General features: G+C 33.0%; 2 protein-coding genes and 1 long non-coding RNA gene across 3 annotated transcripts; all 3 read left to right on the forward strand.

Annotated features, from left to right (window-relative positions):
* Nucleotides 1–5,742: 5,742 nt before the first annotated feature.
* LOC115230198 lies at nt 5,743–6,327 on the forward strand. The gene has a single exon (XM_029800405.1). It carries the CDS (start codon nt 5,743–5,745, stop codon nt 6,325–6,327), a length of 585 nt encoding a protein of 194 aa, XP_029656265.1.
* A 7,351-nt stretch (nt 6,328–13,678) lies between these two features.
* Nucleotides 13,679–14,152, forward strand: LOC115230202. The gene is made up of 3 exons (XR_003883409.2): nt 13,679–13,840; nt 13,900–13,994; nt 14,027–14,152. It is a non-coding gene; the product is annotated as an uncharacterized LOC115230202 (long non-coding RNA).
* A 2,903-nt stretch (nt 14,153–17,055) lies between these two features.
* Nucleotides 17,056–17,643, forward strand: LOC115230199 (tigger transposable element-derived protein 6-like). The gene has a single exon (XM_029800406.1). The coding sequence runs from the start codon at nt 17,056–17,058 to the stop codon at nt 17,641–17,643; it is 588 nt and encodes a 195-aa protein (XP_029656266.1).
* The last annotated feature ends 4,938 nt before the right edge of the window (nt 17,644–22,581 follow it).

Here is a 22,581-nt window from a genome sequence, read left to right on the forward strand (position 1 = left end):
AAGTTTCTTTGAAACCTTGAACATAAAGTCAATCACTGTTTGAGAAGGCCAGAGATTCTAATGGTCATACAAAAAAGAAAAAACATATATGCCCACAATTGGGGATTTTATTTTTTGAAAGTACAACATTGGCAATGTGAAAGGATTGACATCCAAAGAACTAAAAAAGATTAAACATCTGATAGTAAAAATTGAGTAGAAACTGTTACATTAAATTCTATATCAGTGTTTGAAAAGTACTGAAGTGAACGTTGTCAAATCTGAAAGGTGGCTAATAAACGGAAATAACTCTCCGCCAGTTGATGGAATGTTATGCTTACTGAAAGGCCGCAATTTGTTTTTCTGGTGTGGTGAAAATTAATGTAAGCACTATAATTCTGCAAAAAGACAGTTGACAACCTTACTAAGAAATGTGAGAGGATGCTCAGCAGCTTATACAGTCCGACACCGCCCCAATTGGCGATCCAAACCGGAATCGGACTGTATTTTAAACAGATAACGAGACCGTCAAGTGCATGCATCTGCATTTATGCAGCAAAATTCATTCAGTTCAATCTGCTGTGACTAATGAGTTTGACGAAATAAGAGTAAATAAAACAATCAGAATCGACACTGTAGTGAAAACAACAAACCCGATATTCTTTCCATGACAATACAACGATCCAGATTGCCATTATCAAGATCGGAACGTCCCAGCATCGCCTCAGACAGGTAGAAGTGAAGCAAATGTACAAATACGACCTGCTAGCATGCTAACTGGAAATTATCCATAAAGGAAAAGTATTCCTTGTCCTGCTTAGCTAGAGTGGTTGATTCAGGTTTTTCGAAATTTGCACTATAATTAAACAATTATGAAACGCAAGAAAAAAATATTTGAGGAGATTGAGGAGACGCAAGGTGGAGAATGAAGATTAAAATTTTTGCTTGACATTTCATATAAAAATTGCATTTTGAAATCTATTGAAAACACCCTAGACAGAAGACTAGGCATTTTTCAAACCAGGTAAAATAAAAGCAAAATTTTAAAAATTAAAACAATTATTGTTAATCGACCTATCTATTTGTGCTTCATGTAATTTAAAATTTGTACTTTAATTAAAAAATTATTTTTATAAGCATAACTAAGAATAAATCATTAATTTAAATATTAAAGGACTTCCAAAATTTCAGGACATTGTACAAGCACTTTGACGAGGAGTTGATCATAACGATCCTTCAAATCTTTAAAAGATTGTTTAAGCGAATTATTTTCTGCAATTAAATCTTTAAGTGCGTAATAATTAAAAAAACCAATATTTTTTTTATTCAAGTCGTCAATTTTAGCATTTAGTACAGAAGCCTGGTCATCAAATGGATTCAACGTACGGTTTGAGTGAACAGAATCATTAACCTAATTGTTGATAAAATTTTAATAATAAATCATACCACAAAATCTTTAATTTTTTGAGACATTCTTCTGTCCTTAACACTTTTCCCCCTATTTTGTGCACAAAGAGAGGTACTACATGTTCCCTTTCCCCTGGTTCTAGAAGTAATTATAACTTCAGCTTCCTCAATTGAATCCTAGTAATTATAGCATACAGTAATTATACAAGCAAATTAGCTTCTATCGTAGCAAATAAAAGACTAGAAGAATGATAGAGGACATTTGACAATATTGATATCCCTCCAATCTCAACGTCGGCAATGTCCTGGATCGAAGAACCAAAATTTTTTCCGTGAATAGAAATTTTTTGTCTTTTGTTCATTTTTATGAACCTTGGGTCAATTTTCTCCACATGGGGGACTTGGTCGTCGTTTATACAGTCAGAACAGTCTTGTCGTGAGTCGCCAATTCCACTACTAATCATCGTTTCTGTCCATGAATTCTTCTGAGATCCTTTCCGTGGGTCTTTGTGGTTATTTTTTGTGTAATCTTCGACAATAGGTGGAATTGAAGGAATCGAAGTTACACCAGTTACGACAGAAGACCCGTCAATTGAATATTTGGATGCACTTATTTTGGGTTTTTTGGCCAAAAAAGTGGACATGGATCTTATTCGGATCGATTTATCTGCGATATCCAGGGGATATACTTTGGAGACCCAGCATTTAAAGGTTATTTGTCCTGAACAATTTGGAAAATTTTTTGATGGTTTGATTTGAAGTATTTTTAGACTATATTTTATGTAAATTGAAAACCTGCGAACTGGATCAACAGAAATATCTGTCAATGGGACCTGAATTTTCCCTATTTTTTTGGAATTGTCGCAAATTTTAAGAACAAGATCGTCTTTGCAGTCAACTTTGATTGGCCTGGGCTTAGAATTATTTTTATATACACTGTGGCCTCTTCGTTCCATTTTGGATTTCCCTCGCTTACAGGGTCGTTTGTAGTCGTAAATTTCTTGTTTCCGATGCCAAAAACACATGAAAAACTTCTCAGACCTTGGGAGTTAGATTAGAAACACAAACCGCTTTTTCTGCCCACTATGTTTTTTCCATTCATAACTAAAAATATTATTTAATCAACAGTTTAAATGATATTAAATTAGATACTTACTAATAACAGTAATTTCTTGAGGAATTATATCTGAGCTCATTTATTTAAACAAGATGTTCCTATTTCGTTAGGAATTAAACGTGAGCACAATAACACAGAACAATTAATTCAAAATTTATAATTTATTTAAAATTAATTTTATAGTTATTAAAATTTAACAAAATAATTTATGATCGATGAATATTTCTATTTTCAATAATTTTAATTTACTAACACACTTCCTATTTTTTTGCCAAATATTCAAACAGAAATTGATCAATTTTTTTAAATTCTTGACATATTTGACTAAATACATTTTTTTTCTAATTAATATTACTACTTTCAAACAGATTTGTTGACAATTATTTCAAGTTTGTTGACAATTATTTATTTTGTTAGTATATAAACTTTTAAAAATCAATTAGTAAGTTCATTTATTCCTAAACTTATGAATACAATTTTGTAAATAACAAAATTTGTATTTAGACTATCAGATCAGACTAAAATTAACAGGTGTATTATTGTTCTTAATTTTTGTATTTCGAATATAAAAACCACTAACTTAGATCTTAAAATGAGTCATGACGTCAACAGATTTCCAAAAACTAGAATAAAGTCAAAATTCAATATAGCCTTTTCCATAGAGGCATACTATTTTATAGCTCCGCACAAGCAGGACACACACTTTATTTTAAATAAAGAATTTATTTTTAGCTAATCGTAGGTAGGACCGTGGAATGATCTTTACTGGTTTATTTATTTTTTTCCAGGATAGACAATCCAGTTCCGCAATGAATCTTCACTGATGACGACGTCACTGGTCAAGCAAAAAATGCAGTCTGTGTTATGTAAATTTAGTCCATATTGCAAAAACTAGAATAGTATATGAAATTTACGGTAACATTTTTCAAGTGATTTAATTACGAAATTAATAAATGATTATTTATTACTGATTTTACGTTTTCAATTAGTTATGGACTTACTTGAAGTTCTCAAAAATACTTTTAGAACTAAAAGGCAAGATGATTTCATCGACCGACTTAATCACTCATTCACTACTTATTTGATTCTCTTCTTTGTTACGATTATTACTAATCAAAAAATGAAGGGAGAAATATTTTGCATGTGCCCAAGGCATCTAGAAAGTATTTTTTATTAATAATATTAATTTAGGTAGTTTCCACGGATATATTTTAGATGTTTGCTTGATATCTAAAAAATATAAAGTTCCTATTAATCAGAGCATCCATGAATCAGAAATGTATTTGATTGAAAAAAATAATTATTACAACTGGGTCATCTGGATTTTAATTGCATGTGCAATTTGTTACCAACTTCCTTGGTTCTTCTGGACTGTTATGCAAAAAGCAGGAAAATTAGTTTTAGCAGTCTTCTAGAAATTCCATTTAAGTTTGAAAAAGTAAATAATTTTCGAGACAACCAATTTTGTTTAAATTTTGCAACTAAACATTTTGAACTAATATTAAATACTCGCAATTTATGCAAAAATTAGAAAATCGTGAAACAAAAATATTTGAAATTTTTACAGATAATTCCAATGGATATTATTTATCACATGTCTATGTTGCAACAAAATTTCTCTACATATTTAATTTAGTACTTCAAATTTATTTGACCGACATTTTATTTTCGAATGGCAAAATTACATTTTATGGGATGAATATTTTTAAAAGTTTTATTCAAAACAAGCATACGGATTATTCTGCATATTTCCCACATATTGTTTTTTGTGATTTTTATATTAGAGAACTTGGCAGTAAAATGGTCGATAGTAAATTTCAAGTTCAGTGCACACTGCCAATAAACATTTATAATGAGATAATATTCTCACTTTATTGGTTTTGGATGGTTCTAATGCTTATTTTAAATTCTGTAAATTTAACCTTTTGGTGCTGGAATTTATTTAATAAAAAATCAATGGTTAACTACATTAAAAAATATATTAAAATACAAGAAAATAATTTTAGTCATAGTGACGAATCGATTCGGAAATTCACTATCAATTATTTAAAATCAGAAGGAATTCTTGTTCTAAGACTAATATCCCACAATTATAACTGTGTGATCACTGGAGAGCTAATAAATGAATTATTTGACAACTACAAAATTAAATATAATATTAATAATTTTAATATAATTTAATTATTTTTTAATAAAATTTGCCCTTAAATTTTCAATAATAGAAATTCTTAAATGAAAAACTTAAATTTTAATTGTTTTACAAGATATTTTGGGACATAATCCATCTGAAATTTTATAAGTAGTGTGACCATTTTTATGTTCTTAGAATTTACCTTTGAGTAATGATACGATTCGTCGCCAAATTGACGAAATGGCTGAAAGCGTCGAAGATTCCTTGAAAAATATACTTAGAAAAACTGTTTTTTCCTTGCAGATTGACGAATGTCTGGTATGTGATAATAAATCTATATTAATGACCTATGTTAGGTAGGTATTTTAAATAATATTTTGTTTAGATTTTTTGACAAACAAGTAGTTTTTTGTAAAGAGATTTTGTTTATCAGACCTTTGATAACAGATTCTAACCGAGAGTCAATTTTTAATGTATTGAAAACGTATTTTGAGGAAAAACGAATTCCATTTTCCAATTTAATCACATGTGCTACAGACGGGGCAATGGCCATAGATGGGAAGTACAAAGGATTTGCGTCTTTTTTGAAACAGAAATGTCCGAATTTAATTCATATTCATTGCGTATTACACCGCCTAAAAACGATCAATCGAATTAAAACAAGTCCAAAATCTGATAGGATCTTTAGGAAATTTTGTATAGATAGGAATGAAGATTATTTAAGACTCTTTCATCATACTGAAGTTTATTTTTGTTTTTTAGGTTCGCTGGTTGTCCAAAGGCACTGCTTTACAAAGATTTGTAGACCTTCTACTAGATATTTTGGAATTTCTTGAATCGGAAAATGAAGAGGAATTAGAAAGATTGATTTTAGAAAATGAGAAATATATCTACAGTGCCTGACAAAAAAAATTGGATTTGTAAAAAATCGACTTTGTTTAAAAATAAATTATAATTTAATTTTCTTACAGCATTCTTAGTAAAATTAGAATTATTTTTTAATTTTTAAAATTATTTTTGGCTTTTAGAATTTAATTTTAAAGCAGAATTTAAAATTTGCTGGACAAAAAAAATTGGATTTTTTTGTTTTTGAGCTGATCTCGTATAAATGAAGCGTAAATCAAAAATCCATTTATCTGATTTTACAAAAGGAGTAATAATTGGACATTACTCTTCAGGAAAAACAATTGAAGAAATATCTAAAATACTGAAAATTCTCAGATCGACCGTGGGATTTGTGACAAGAAAATTTTCCAAAGAAAGCACCACAACGCGAAAAATTGGATCTAAACGTTTACCGAAATTCTCTTCAGATCAAAAAAACACAATACAATTAATCTCAAGAGATGAACCCTCAATTTCTGCTGCGTCTCTTTCTGAGATAACAAAAACTCAATTTAATGTGGAGGTATTTTCCAGAACAATTGGTCGTATACTAAATTCATTTGTATTACATGCCCGAGTTGCAAAACTCAAACCTCTTTTAACATCAAAAAACATCGAATCCAGATGGTTAATTGCAAAAAAGTTTTTAGCCATATCTGACGAAGAATGGAAGAAAGTCATGTTCTTCAATGAGTCATGTTTTGAGGTCTATATCAGCAAAATAAGGATCTATAACAGCAAAAAAACGGTACTGTCTATGAAAAGTCCAATATCGTATCTACTGTTGAGTATGGTGGAGGAAAGTTAATGGTTTAAAGATGTTTCTCATATGAAGGCGTCGGTAATCTTGTTATTATAAATGAAAAAATGAACAGTGCTTATTATTTAAACATTTTGTCAAATAATCTGGAGCAATCAACTTTAAAAATGAGGTTAAACTCATGTGTTTTTTAACAAGATAATGCTCCATGCCACAGTTCTCGAAAAGTTAAAGAATTTATATGCGATAGAAAATATAAAATTCTTGATTGGCCGTCTCAATCACCTGACCTTGATCTAATTAAGCATGTTTGGGCAATGATGAAGAGCAAATTATTGCAAAAAACGCCGAAAAACTTGAAAGATTTGGAGACAAAATTAGTTGTGATATAGGAGTCAATTCTGAAAAAAATACCTAGAAAATTTAGTTATATCAATGAAAAAAAGAATTTTGGAAGTTTATGAAGCACGTGGAGGGATATCAACTTATTAAATTTTAATTTGTTTAATTAAAATAAAAAAATCCAATTTTTTTTGTCCGTCAAATTTTAAATTCTGCTTTAAAATTAAATTCTAAAAGCCAAAAATAATTTTAAAAATTATAAAAATAATTCTAATTTTGCCAAGAATGATGTAAGAAAATTAAATTATAATTTATTTTTAAAAAAAGTCAATTTATTAGAAATCCAATTTTTTTGTCATATTCATTAATAAATAAACCATATTCATTCATTCATTCAATTTTTTTGTCAGGCACTGTATTATTTAAATTGGATTTTACTAAATTTAATGAAATTTCCTTTAAAATGCAGGGAAATTTTGTCAGAGTTACAATAATTACATTTTGTGAAAGTTAAAGAATTATAGACATAACTTTGAATCAGGAAAATACGATTGTCTATATCCAGTATGTAAAGCATTTAATGAATTTGATATTGAAATTGTTGTTAACTATCTAATTAATTTGGAAAAGGAAATGACAATCAGATTTGAGGACGTTATTAATATGGAAATATCAAGATGGATGATAAATCCTTGTTTGACTAGCACTGTAGAGATGCAAATGGATTTGAAGATGAATTTATTGGTATTTTTATCATTATTATTATTTATAGAAATTAAATATAATTATTCTTACATGATTTTGTTTGAAAACCAGGATTCGTCTACCTTTTGGCAAAAAAAGGAATTTCAAGAAAAATATCCAAAGATTTGGGAACAAATAATTAAAATTTTATGTTTTCCAACGACATATCTTGTGGAATCAGGATTCAGCGTAGTAAACAGGATATTGAGCGATGAACATAAAGCTCGATATCTGCTCGCGAGGAGATGTCAGATTATTTTTACACGCTTGGACCCTGATATTCAGAAACTAATTAAAATGCATGAAAGCCAAGGCTCTCATTAAATAGTTAGAAAAATATTTCAAGTCTCTAAATTTAATTAAAAGAAATAAATAAGTCTTTGTTTTTTTTGGTACACGAAATAACTTGGTTTGGTACATTGACTTTTCTTTTTGGGACACCAAAAAAAGGTTGAGAATCACTGTTTTTGAGCATAGAACATGGTCTTTGAAAATTTTCAGGATTATTTCCAACTCCAATTTCCTGAGATGGCCAATAAATGCTACAATTCCGTTTCTTTCTGATTTGACCAATTTCTTGAAATGGACTGAAATTAATTCTGCTGTTTTTGCAGAATCTGCGATTCGTCTTCCATTTTCTTCATTTATGAATAAAGGTTGTCAGTGTTTACGTCCTCGTAGTACTCTGATCGCTTCATAGTACTGGCTATTGTCCTTCAAAGCTTTCATTCCCTGGATCTGTATCTAATTTTCGCTGAGCATCGCCATCACCATCTATGGCTCCAAACAATAAACTAGGAAAACGTAAAAAAAATAATTGTAAATTTAAAGTAATTGAAATTAAAAAAATGAACAAGATGATTTATCAAGAAGTGACTTTCTCCACGAATTAACAATTTCCACCACATGTATAGCACCCAAAACAGAACATTGAACCAACTGAGAATGAGCTATCTGAAAGGGGGAATCAAAACACAAAATAGACTGTTTAACACTTTCAAAAACAACAACGACAATTTTATCATCGTTTGGGGCAGACAAAGTTACTTCTTGTCCATAGACTGAAAAACAGAGAGCAACAATTATATATTTCATCGGAATACATGCCAAGACCAGAGCACTAGATATTGCATTTATGGCACACGCCAATTGGAAATTTCCACCATTTATTTCTTGAACAAAAATCTCAATACTGCAGCATGGAAATAGATCAGATTGTATAACTTGAATAAATAAGGATTTCAAGTATTTTTCTAACGTTGAATTATTTTTACAGTTTTTTAGTGAATTATAGTGAAAAATGATGTTTGCCTTTCCGGGCTGTTCGGAAGGAGCATTTGTTTCATGAGGACCATAGACAGAGCAGGAAATTATAGATGATGCGTATAAAAATTGAATAGATCCAGAACTTGAGTTGTTAGAAATAAATTCAAGGCAAAAAGGGGAATCATCCACATTGAACTGAATCATAAGCCACGATAGTTTATTTATTTATTTTATTTATTTTAACCCAAGAATCACCAACAGTTAATTAGGGTAATTAATTAGGTGATTCCAACAATCCTCAAAATCTTTCTCAGCTTTTCCCGATGCTGGACTCTGGACCCAACGCAAGTGTGGGACGGGCGGGGAGCAGTTTTTGTGAGGAATTGAATCGGGGTGATGTGCTTCTGGTTGTTAAAGTCTTTTGGCAGGTGGTCTTGTTGAAAGGCTAAGAAACCCTTTCCATCTTTCTTAATAAGTTGGTCAAGCGGAGTTGGGGTAATGTCGTTCAATTTGGAAATTTTCGTTATGCTAGCCGCGGCTCGGCATAGTGTAGTCTCAATTTTAAGGCGGTTAGACCATGAGAGATTAGAACCCCAAGCGGCGCAGGCATAGCCAATTGTTGGTTCGATGAATTGTTTGTAGAGAGTGCCGAGAGCCGGGAACGGTGTCTTTAGTCCACCAAAAATCGATTTGATTAGTCCAATCTTTCTCTGACTGGATCCGATGGCCTTCTCTAAATGGGCAGTAAAACACATGTGGGTGTCAAAAGTGACCCCCAGAATTTTAGGGTTCTTCGTGAATGGGATCTTTTCGTTGTCCAGAAAAAGATCAATAGTAAGGCTTCCAAGTCTCTTGTCCGACGTAAATAGGGTAGTGGACGATTTTTTGTGGGAGATGTTCATCCTGTTTTGATATAGCCAAGTTCGAATTTGTAATAAGAGATCTTGTGTTTTTTTGGAAGCTTTCGAGAGGTCTTGGTCACGTGATCCAATGAGTAGGTCGTCAGCGTAGGCGAGAATGATTGAGTTTATTGTATTAATACATATAGAACAAAGAATTAATAAATATATTTTTAATTTATTTTTATTATTACTATTAGAAACGCATTATCAATCATACTAATGTTTAAATCCATTCCATGTTAAATAGCCTATTAAAGTTTTTACACATTCCATAATATTTCTCTTTAAATTCTAAAAAAAAACTTTGCCTTCCTCTAATGGCGTCCCCTAATGTTTTTCTAATTTTTATTAGCATTTAGTAACAGTCGGAATATAGTAGTTAGTGTTCTAACTCATAAGAAGAATCACTTTCATCCATCCTTTGAGCAATCCTCCTTTTAAAACATTTTACGTAATCAATTTGGTTCCTAAAGAATGCCAGTTGCAGAGTTTATACTGCCCCCGAAGTAACACAAGGGAAGAACGTGAAACAAAAGAATGTTGGAAAGTTTAATTGCTTCTGTAATTATGTTTTTAAAGCATTAATTGAATCATGAAGTTCACGTATGATTTTAGAAATAAAATTAGAAATAAAACTAAGATCAATCCTGATAGCCATTAATTATTTTTTTCATTTTGATGCTTTTATAGGATCATTTTTTGGTCGAAAACCAAACCGCTAGTGGTTAAATGCTAAAGTTTTTAAATAATGCTAACTACTGGATTCTCCACTAATTTTGCGTCTCCATTCTCTGATTTCATTAATACTTCATCAGTGAGGAGATTAATCTGAGTTGATACTATATCTTTTCGCTAAGATCCACATACATAATTCTAATTTGTTTGAGGGCATTGCATTCGAGTATTGTTAGTTTAAAATCTAGATGGATGCATCTTAATTCTTAGACTTTCGGGTTTTTGCAAATAAAAGTATCTTGGATTACTTTGATGATGATTTATATTTCTGCTCTATCATAACTTTTTGGCTTTTTGATTGCTCCTGATGATTGGAAAGCAGACAAAGTTTCTGAACAGTTTTTTAAATTCTTTATTTTTGTGCTTCTGTTCGTGTATTCGGTACATGTAACAAAAAATCTACAAAATATACATCTTTTGTTTCTTCAAATTTTTTAAATATCTTTTAAAACCACGTCTTTCTTTTCTCTAAAAACGGTATTAAATCATTATATCTGCGACTCTCAAACAAAATAACTGCCGATGTCTTTTAACGACACTTGATTGAATATTATCTCATATGACACTTAGATACAGTAAATACCCATTCTAGTACTTGATAATCAGTCTATCTCATTTCATCACAATGACGTACGCTTTGGACTGTTTCATTAATCATAGCTCTTCTCTGCACAGTTTGTAATCTATACTTTAATGTGATGTCTATTTTCCCGGTGAACTTAACATGCTTTACTCCTTCAGAAGCGCACCATACTTTCTGTATAAAAACATCTTCACTGATTTTGGAAACTCCCTTCGCTCGAAGATTGAATCTATATGCAATGTCGAATTTGATTCTTTGGGTTGAAGCCAAGCATCACTCCTTATACGCCACGGAGGCCTAGGACTTCGGTCCCCGAATAATGTTGCACTGCCTGCGTACCTTTTGTCATTTTCTTCATAGCAGAAACTCATGAGCACGGTTTTCTCAACTGACTTCAAATATTACGAGCCTCCTGAGTTATCATCGGCGGATCTGAAGTGGCACTCGCTTGGTCTTGAAACTCCGAACCTTCCGCAAAAGCAATTTGTTTGGGACGAAATTCGCTTTCAACCGCGTATTAAGTCATTCCGCGCATCCCTCGATCAACATCGTTTGACCTTCTTTGAGACGGGATGTCGTTCCCACAGCAGTTCCTGATTAAAGCCACTCCACTGTCAATTATTGGTAACCTTCTGGACAAGGAGTCCGTTAGGACAGGGGTTTGTTTACGCCTTGGTCTTCGCCTATGTGAGCCACATGTCTGCCGCTGTGGTGCGAAAATCTGTCGCTTTGGTCTGCACGCGCTATCGTGTAGACGTAGCGCTGGCCGTATCCCGCGGCACGCTGCGCTAAATGATCTCATCATGAGAGCCTTAGAAGTTGCCTGAATCCGTTCCATACTCGAACCCACTGGGGTCGATCTAGAGGACGGGAAGAGACAGGACGGGATAACTGTGTTTCCCTTCAACAGAGGGAAGCCACTTACCTTGGACGCCACGTGTATGGACTCATTCTCGCCCGAGAATCTGCTGATGTCCGCATCCGCCCCTGGATCAATCGCCACTAATGTCGAATGTAAAAAGATGCGAAAGTACTCTTCACTTGTGAAGAAGTACCAATTCCTTCCCATTCGCAGTTGAGACGTCTGGTTCTTTGGGCGGAACGGCAATCAGCTTCGTTCAGGAGATCGGGTCTCGGATGTCGACAGTCACATGCGACGCCCGCGAATCGAGATGGTTTTTTGAGCGGATATCCCTCGCGATAGTACACTCGAACTCTTTCTAGATCGTGTCAGCCTCTCGCCCAGTAAAGCATCACCTCTTTAATTCATTAATATAATTGGAATGGAATGTCGTTTATTGATTAAAAAAGAAACCGAACTTTATCTACCATCTACTAACAGCCTCTTTTTAAATAAATATTTTTCTTCTTTGTTGAGGGGTTTATAGTATCTATGAACTATAAAAAGACTATCCGGCAGTAAAATATATATTATATGTTCCTCACATCTACACATAGACGCACAATGCAGTGGTTAAGTACTTAAATACATTGTTGGGCAACTACTATAGATTAAGGTGGTCAAAATTTATCAAGTTCAGAAATATCTAAAAACTTAAAAGAATTCCGTAGCTCGTGGAGTTCGAGAGAGGGAAATAGAACTAAGAAAACAAAATTTCTAGAAGCCAGGTGGAAAAAAGATCACAAGATTGGGTCGGTACAAGAGCGAACCTAATCCTCCGAAACGTGTAAATAGGCTGGCACGGGTCAAACCGTCATCAGTGAAACTCAAATCAAGATGGTATGTTAAAATTTCGTAGACAAGATTGTCGATTCTAAACAGGAAACTAGCGGAAACAAAACATACGGAAGAACTAAGTCAGTCTTGAACAAAAAATTCTACAGCAAGAAAAACGCCAAATGTGAGCCAACCCTACGGATCCGATCATAGGCAGCTTAATTTTCTTCATATTCAGACGATAGGGCTTTTACTAAAGCATGGTTGGAAATTGGCGAGCCCAATATAACTAGATCGGTGATAAGCCTTAACTCATCAATCAGGCAGAGAGAGGAAGATGTGTGGGAGAGAGCGGCAGGGGCAAGCGAAATATTGACGAGTTCCATTTGCCGTCGTTTAAAGATAGATCGATCTTGGAGAAGCCAGAAGTGATCTTGTTTACGTCCTTCATAACGACTCTGGGAGTCCACCAATCGTCACGTCATCCAAGTACCAAAAGTTAATACTGGATGTAAAGTTCCGTGCAATATGGTCAACAGAGAGGGCAAGCAGCAATGGGCCCACTGGGTCACCTTACTGAATATCGAATTCAGACATGATAATATGGTCGTAAATCCAAAAAACAGCTTGGAGAAGAATACGCTAGTGCTACAATTGAAAAGAGCTCTGGTCATCAAATAGAGACAACTTCAAGCCATTTTTTCTTCGGTCCCGAAAATGGCGAGCACCAGAGGTTTTACTGTATATTTTTTTATATACAAAAAACAAGAAAGAAATTAAAGATAGCTAAGTTAATTAAAGGCCTCACGAGACACCCGGCCAGCCTCGCGAATGGCGAAGCCGTTCCCTCGGATCACAGCAATCAACAGACGTTCCAGGAGCCAAGAAAACTCTCTTGGATCGTGACTAGTCCTTGAAATCTGTCGACCGAGCGAGCGAAGGAAGCGGAGTGTCTTGGGGCCGAAGATCCCGGAGGAATCAGCAGATTTTGGTTTAGTTCAAATAAACTTTAATTTTTGAAAAATAAATATAAAAAACTTTTTTCATTAAAAATCTCAAAAAGTATATTTTATAGTAAATTTTATAGTAAAAAAAACAATTTTTAATAAAAGAAAATATAAGTTAATTAAGGTTGCTTAAGAGCAGAAAGGATAGCGTGGCTATTACCCCTGACAACGGTTGTTGAAAGGCGTTGAAACAGCCATTCGGTCTCCCTTCTATCTTTCGTCTGAACCGAGATCAGGGATCCAAGTTTCCTAATGAAAGAGATTGATTCCGGACCGAAGACTCCAGATGACTCCACAATAATCGGTTGCACTATGAACCTGTCCTTGAGCTCTGAATATTTTAATTTTTTAATTTTTTCGTAGTTCTGTGAAGCATATCCTGGAGAGGAGGCTGAGGCGATCAGGTTTGTCTCTGAGAAGGTGTCGGTGCAGGCGCAGTCCCAAACAAGGCACTTCCCGTTGGTGTACGGGAAAATTGTTATCTCATCAGGCCTTTTTCCGTCTGTGCGGATGAGACCAGGAGGCTCCAGCTGTGCCGGGAAACCAGTTGCATGTAAAGCGTTCTTGACAATTAGGTTCATTGCATGATGTCTTGGAAACCGGCCTGCACTGCGTCATTGAAAATATTAAATTTTCGTTATAGTAAAATATTAAATTTCATTGAAAAAATATTATCATAATCTTCTTGAGTAACATGAAAGACGTCATTAAGAATATGGATATCCATATTGATGAGAATTCCAATTACGGAGATCACCTGATTGTAGAAACAGAGACTGCTGTATCTCCGGATATGGATGTGTTCTAAAAATTCATCAAATACTAAAGAATTGACATTTTCAAAGTACGTGTTCGCATCTAAATATAAATGTAGTATTTTAACCATATTCGCTCATTATTATTCTGTAAATTTGATGATAGTCAGAGGAAATAAGTGACATTATATTTAAAAACTCGTAAATAGCTTTGAGGCTGAGTATAAAATCTGGCGGGAATATGTGGAAATTTAAAAAAAATTTCGGGAAACAAATGATAGGAAATAAGTAGAAAGATTCGAGGAGAAGCAGAGCTGAAAATCTATGTGACAATATAATTTTTTTATCTTCGATTGGAATTTCAATGTCAGAAATCAGTCCATTCTTAATTCTATTTTTGAAAGAGCATTTTATTTTTTTAACAATTTTGTTGTCAAACAATTTTGTTATCAATAATAAAGTATCGTTGTTTTGGTCACAATCCTAATGTCAGTGAAATAATGATATTTACCATTTTTAGAAATTATTACAAATCGTAAGATATTTATTTTATGGTAAAATCTACGTATTTACCGACCTGCGCAATAATGACGTCATTTACACCGCATATGATTACGCGTTTGATCTATAAAGTATACATAGTTTTTATCAAATCCGATTAACAATCTTGGAAAACAACAAAAAACCTGTAAATTCTGGATGTGCGCCACCAGAAATGATTCTGTTTGTTGAACTTTTGTCATAGTATGTATTTGGCTGACTCTTTAGATCACTTCGAAAATCATTTAATGAGTTTCCTTGTTGAAAATAAAAACTATAAACAGCATAAAAAGTATCGTTATAGGATACAGATAACATTGTCTTTTATAAAAAAAAATTTTAAAAATAAAACAATTAATGATTAATTTCTAACTAATGCATATGCTTTCAGTCGATTCTCCATCTCTTCAAGCCAGAGCATATCTCTTTGATGGGCATACTCACGCATCTCACAAGGCCGGCCTCGTCTGTGGTCATTCTCAGGTCCGATTGAATGGCCTTAGTCGGCAAAGCTTTTCTCGTTGTTGTACTTCTTAACCCGATCTTTTAAGATTCTTCATATGGGATTATTCCAAACGTGTGTTCTGTACGCATACTCTCCAATGTTTTCCCAATAACCACCGGCTTAATGTAAGCTCGAGTGGGTTCTTCGAGACCGATTGAGTCGTAGAGATGTTTATAGAATTTACTCACAATACCTTCCCATGTCAATACTAATGGTAATATACATTGGCGTAATGGATTACTCTTAGTTCACTGGCAGGCAAATCGTATTAATAGAGCTTTTCCACCTCAACTTGCTTCAGGATTTTTGAGAGATGATCCAATAAACTTAAAAAATTCTTTATTCAATAAATGTCAATTCTATTTTGAAATATCTAAGAATCCAGATCGTCAGATGATTTCCCTTCTTCGCTTAAAAAAAGTTTGTCAATCTTCTTTTCTTTTCCCATTTCTGTGTCAAGGTTTATGTTCACCTGAGTGTCCTTGCGGCATGCCAACTCCGCAAGTTGATTGGTGGAAGAGACGTACTCTTTGTTGTCTATCTTCACTCCGTGTGAGTGTTCAATTAACATACTCTCCAGCGTCCTATTCAGCAAAACCGACTAGATGTATTTCTAGTTTCTTTTTCAATGGATAACTTATCAATGTGACTTTTAAAGAACTTTGACACAACTCCATCCCATGTCAAGACAATTGGAATAATCTTTATTTTTGCTTCTCGAAAGACCGACAGTTCTTTTACAAGCAGGTCTTATTTGTGAAATTTCTCCACTTCAACTTGCTTAAAACGCTCTTGTAAGGTAATTGCTACTTCGATTAATTTATTTCTTTTTCCCTCTTGTCATACACAAAATGTCAGGTTTATTGAATTGGAATTTCGTTTAAAACATAATTGACGTATCAACTCTGATTTCAACATTTTGGATCGACATTATTGAATGTCCTTTCAATTTCCTGCTTTGTTTAATTCTATACATTCGATATACAGTGACTCCTCTGAAATTGGCCACCTCTGAAATTGACCACACTTATAAAATTATCTTAAGAAAAATTCGAATTTCCATTGAAAGTGGCCAATTCTCAAATTGACCATAAATTTTAAAATATATTTTATATAATTTGCAAATTAATAAAATTTCAGTTATTTTATGTCTTCGAACAATTCTCGTGGTAATTATACTCGTCTCACTTTTTATCAAAAAATACAGATTTTAACTTATAAAAATCAAAATGAAGATGTTTCATGTCAGTATTTGGCTGATAGATTCGCGTCTGAATTAAAACTGGATAATTTTAAAAACTCAAATGGATACCTTCATAAATTCAAAAAGAGGCATGGTTTTCGAATGACCAAGTTACATGGAGAAATGAGAACTAATGATCCAGTAGATGTCGACTTATTTATCGAAAAATTCATAGAAATATCAAAGAGTTATAATGCCGATCAAATTTATAACTTGGACGAAACGGGATTGTATTACAAGCTGATTCCTTCGAAGAGTATTTGTAGAAACAGATTTCAAGGATATAAAAATTTCAAAGATCTTGTTTCTATTATGCTATGTTCAAATATGAGTGGAAATCATAAATTGAAACCTGTGATGATCTCGAAACCTAAAATGCCAAGATGCTTTAAATCTTATGACTATAAATGTTTCATTGATTATTATAGCTCAAAACGAGCTTGGATGACAGGAACAATTTTTACTAACTGGCTTGGATGACAGGAACAATTTTTACTAACTTTGATTACCATCTCAAAAATGAAAAAAAGCAAATTTTACTTCTCATGGACAATTGTCCTTCACATTGTGTTCCATCAAATTTGGATAACATAAAAATGTTGTTTTTTCCTCCAAATAGTACTGGTCTTATTCAACCTGTGGATTTGGGTATAATAAAAACATTTAAAACACATTTTACTCGACACAAGTTAATGTATTTGACTGATTTGTTGGAACAGCAAAATATTTCAGTATACAGTTCCTACAAAAAGTTAACTCTAAAGGATACTGTAATTTTCGTAAAAATGGCTTGGGAAGATGTGTCTGAAAAAACGATTGCAAATTGTTTTGGAATTTTAAGCAACCCATTCAAAAAGAATCATGTAGTTGAAGTTCAAGATATTGCAGTAGAAAAAACTGACATTTTTGATCCCTTAGAAGTCGAAGAATTTCTTAATTTTGAATATTCTGAAAATGATACATTTCAAGACGTTGAGGATATTGAAAATATAAAAAATGAAGAAGAAGTAGAAGCTGAAGTAGAATCCAATGAAGTAGAATCCAATGATTCAATTGACAAATAAGACATTGTGGTTAAGTTAACTAAAATTAAAAACGACCTCCTAAAAAACATTGAGAACGAACATGAAGTTCAATTGATTACATCCATAAGGCGCTATAAGGAAAATGTCATTAAAACTCAAAAAAAGCAGATGGGCATCCAATTCTACTTTAAGAACATTAATAATGCTTAATTACTTAAAATTTTCTGGATAAAAGTTGTTCTTATTCAAAATTTAATTTACACAAAAGATTGATTTTATTTCTCAAATTGGCCATTTCTCGAATTGACCACAAAAACACGTGGAACCAAAAATGGCCGATTTCAGAGGAGTCACTGTAACTGAAGATGAATACACTTAACCACTTCATTATGTCTTCGAAAATAATCACTGCTAACACATCGTGAGGCTAGATGGTCAGCAGTCTGTTTCTATTACCAGATAGAGTGACTCGGAATCTGAATGTGTCAAATTTTAAGAGGACGGTATCATTATTCAGATTGTCCGACTTCAGCGCGATCATTCTTAGCTTCCTATCACACAGAACGGGTGAGGAACTTAATCAATTATTTGCAGAATTTTGTTCATCGTACCTGGATGAAAAAATGATGAATAATTTCCTACAAATGAAAAAATGCAATAATTTAGAAGATTGTAATTTACTTTTTGAAACCACTTCATTTCACCTTTCTAACCTTTACTATTCATACGGAAAACGTGTTGAAGAAATGGAATAAGAAACTAAACTTTCTTAAAGCATTTCTTGGAAACTTGGAAGACGCCAAAGGAACTTACGGATTAGAGTCTCTATACACCCAATAAATTAAACCAACAATTGTTTACGGATGTACAGTATGGGGAAGCAATCTAGCATATACAAATGTCAAAAAATTGACAATATTCAAATGAAGATTGTAAACCTCCTAGCGAATGTCACGGGTAATCAAATTCAACCAAAGGGACTAGAAGAAATTGTGAAAGAAAACGGTGGAGACCCCAGGAAAAAAGTCAATTTTCGGGATCCCCGACCTCTTAGACAATGCGCTGTAAAACAGAGAAAAGATGCGAAGGTTTCTAAAAGAGGCTGGGATCACCTGAAATAGTTAATTATTGTTATGACGGTGTTTTTGGTCCTGATAAATAAATAAACGACATAATAAAGCAATTAGATACTTTCACGTTCGGCTTTGTCGTTGATATGATATTCAAAGATCAAAGAGGCTTAAGACATAGTCAGTAAATTCTACAGATGCAAATGATTTCCTAGAGATACGGATGGATACCACAATAAATACCAATGTCTTTTTCTAAAATAATAAACCTGTTATTTTCTTCAAAACGTAACTCCTGAGTTGCCACCGAAATATCTTTTAAGTCACTCTGCGGTCCGCAAGGTGGACAACACGATTCGCAGAGATATGCTTGCTAAATATTTTTTAACCTGCAAGAGTAGCGATAACTCGTTTGTGTTGTTCAGAACAGGGCGGACATCCTTTCGGCATACCCGCGTCAGTCAAGAGGATCCTGCTTTAGGTATATTATGTACTCCTTTATTATTAAAAACTTTGGAAGAGAGTGAAAGAAAGATACTAAACCTGGAACAAGGAATGTTTAATTTTCTTTTGTTGTTTTTCCAAGATTGTTTAAATTGGGTTTTGCCGAATTTTACAAAAAAATAAAGTTATAATTAGTTATGGAGAGTAGTCTGTACGGATCGCTCAGCAGTTTCCTCTAAATATTGCAACACTGAGCAGTTTCCTTTAAATATGGCACATTATTTTCATTTAAAAGCGAGAGACGTTGTTTATGTAGAAAACTGGGCCTTAAATTCTTAGATTAAAGTGATAGAATAGTGGCATTAAATATAAATAGGAATGTGCCCGCATTAACTTGATGAATCGTCAAAAATTTATGGATGTCCTTACAAAATTCCTTGACGAATCCTCTATCTGGAGAATTAAAACTATACTATAAAGGAAAGATCAATGTGGCGGCATACGCAGATGATGTGAATATTATTTCCTCCGACAGGAATGCTCTAGAATGCCTATTGGAAGTGATGGCAAATAAACTTGCTGAGTCGTTCCTAAATGTAAATGTGGAGAAAACAGAATTTAGTGAACTTGTCAAATAAAAGTCTAAGCTGGACGAACATTGGCGAAAAGTTAAGAAACTTAGATCCCTATTTAGAGGCGATCAAGACGTGATAATGCGTAAAACACATGCAAACAGCGCACTACACAGCCTAAAAAATAATTTTGTTATGATCAACTACATAGATTATTTACTTCCAATTTTCAAAAAAAAGTTAATTGAACAGGTTTTGTATTAAAAAACATTTATTTATAAAGAAAACTAACATCTTATGTCACAGTCGGATAAATAAACACGCGAATAAATAGACACCTAGCTTAAAAATATTTAAAAAATATATAAATAGTTATTTTATACATCAATATTAACAATTAGTTAAATATTTTAGAGAAATATTGTACTTTTTAATTTATAAAAAAAGCGTGGAACTATGCGTATTGTGAAGCTCAGCAAAGAAATTCTTGAAAAAATCAAAAAAATCAGAGAAAACCAAGAAGAAAACACATTATACGACAGTCCCAGCAGAAAACAACGATTTAGGCTAAAGCAGCTTGCGAAAAACATATGCTTTGAAAATGGAAATGTATTCTTTATTAAAAATTCAGCCAAATTGCGATTGCGACCAGAACCGCTGAGTTAGGGCTTAATAGGAGTTTCTGTCAAGTTAGAGTTGGTTCTACAAAATTAGGATTTAGTAAAAGTTTGAAATACGTTAAGCGTTAGGGTTTGGTTAGGGTTAGGCTTAATTATTTTTAGCGTTAGGGTTTTGTTAGTGTTTGGGTTGGCTTTTAGAATGTCATTGAGTTGAAGCTGAGGTATTGCTTTGAAAATGGAAATGTATATACCAGATCTCATTGATCTATGCAGATATTCTGAAATTAACGATAAATTCTCTTGGGTATTTTAGATGAGCTAACGATTTTGTTTAAAATTTTTCATCTAAATTTTTTAGCTATCTTTAATTTCTTTCTTGCTTTCATAACAAAGATATAAAGTTTCAAAAAAAAAAAAAATTTTTTTAAGAATTGGAAGCCCGCATAGGGTTTGGGTTAATTGTTTAAGATTTGAGTTAGGATTAGGAGCAGACGAAGCTTTTATATGGAATCTAGAATTTTTTTCTATTTTCTAATGTAAATTTTAATTATTATCTCAATTTTAACAGATTTATTTACAATTTTAAATCATTATTTTTTAATGGTTAACCAAAAATCAAATAGATTTCTCGATAATCAATAAAAATTGTTGATGTCAGTGGGATGTTGGTTTTTTCGAGACCCTGCTTTTTTCAACAGGTACCAAAATTATTAAAAATGTGTTTAAAGTGAGATTTGGAAAAAATTAACATGTATTTTGTATGGTAATATTGCTTAAAAATGAAATTTTGAAAGTGTCCATTTATTCGCATGTCCATTTATCCGACTGTGACATCTTATAAAAATTTATTTTTCAAATTATTTAAATTTTTAAAAATTTCGAGAATTTTTTTCACCATATAAATTAATTTTCGCCGTCCGATTTAAATGATTTTTGGCCCTGCAGACATTGCTGTGTTTTCGTTAATTCCGATACTGCCTATTGTCCAAATTGTCATTGAGGCACTAATGCGGAAATTGCCAGTAATTGCACATCTTCAGCCTATATAGGGAAATTTTGAGCGGTATTTGGTCGGGGATCGGAATCTCCATCTAATTCCATGCACATTGTCACTAATCGCGAACTTTAAATCCGCAATTTTTATTACATGAGTTGTTTACGAAACCTTTATGACCAACTTCCACTTTTTCTGGCTTGCTTTGGGATACATTCTAGGAGCTCTTATTTCTGGAGAATTGTTAATTCCTCATTTTTTCAAAAATAAGATCTTAAACGGATTTCAGGTCCTCATTTTTTATTTTTTTAGATTTTTACAAATCGGTTCAATTCTGAGCTCATAGAACGGGCAGTCAGTGTGGTTTATGTTTTTCAAACTGTAAACACTACCAAGCATTTTATAGGTCGCTTATCTCTCTGTCGTTATGTATGTTCCTGCAAATTTTCTCCGTCTCAGTATGATTGACTAAATAATTTGTCAGTAACTGGATTTGATCTTTGGGTGTATATTCTGATCATTTCTCGGATTTGCGTAATCTACACGACAATTGTCAGACTATTCGTAGCTATATTAGGGAGGCGTCAGGTTGGTAATACTGTCCGACATGATCCAAATGATTTTCATTGCAATCGGAATTCTAGTTATTTTAGCACTGTCGACATCAAAAGTTGACAAATCGTTCCATCAAATTCTTAATGAGGCTGCTCAAAATACTGAATTAAACGGATTCGGGTCTGAATTGTTACTTATAGTTTTGCTTAGAATAATAAACGCAATCTGCTGAGATTGAGCGGTTCTAAGCATAGGTGTGAGGGACAGCCCTGAAACAAGCACTCCAAAAACAAAACCTATCATTATAAACTGAAATACATACACAAAATTCGCAAAATTAGAAGGGATTTTGAATCTTGGTTTTCTACATTCCACTTTTACAGAGATCACGGAGTTTAACCCCAAAGACAAAGTACTAATACTTTTCAAGAAAATTTACCTTAATGCGGCTGAGAATAATGTCCCGATAAAAAGCCCAGCCAGTCCTTTATACTTTGAAAGAACGTTAGTTACAAGATAGAACAAGATCTAGAAATTTATCAAAACTTTAAACGTCGAATTTTGTTAAATTTTGTTCCTTTAACATCTCCTCAGTAACTAGTTGCTTAGCCACGATCCCAATAAATCCACAAAGAGTAAAAAACGTACAATTCCCGAGCAAGTGTAAATACAACGCTCTTGAATAGAATATGATTCGTACCATTTAGCCTTCTTCACGGACC

Source organism: Octopus sinensis, unplaced genomic scaffold (assembly GCF_006345805.1).
Source record: "Octopus sinensis unplaced genomic scaffold, ASM634580v1 Contig14888, whole genome shotgun sequence".
Lineage (NCBI taxonomy): Eukaryota > Metazoa > Mollusca > Cephalopoda > Octopoda > Octopodidae > Octopus > Octopus sinensis.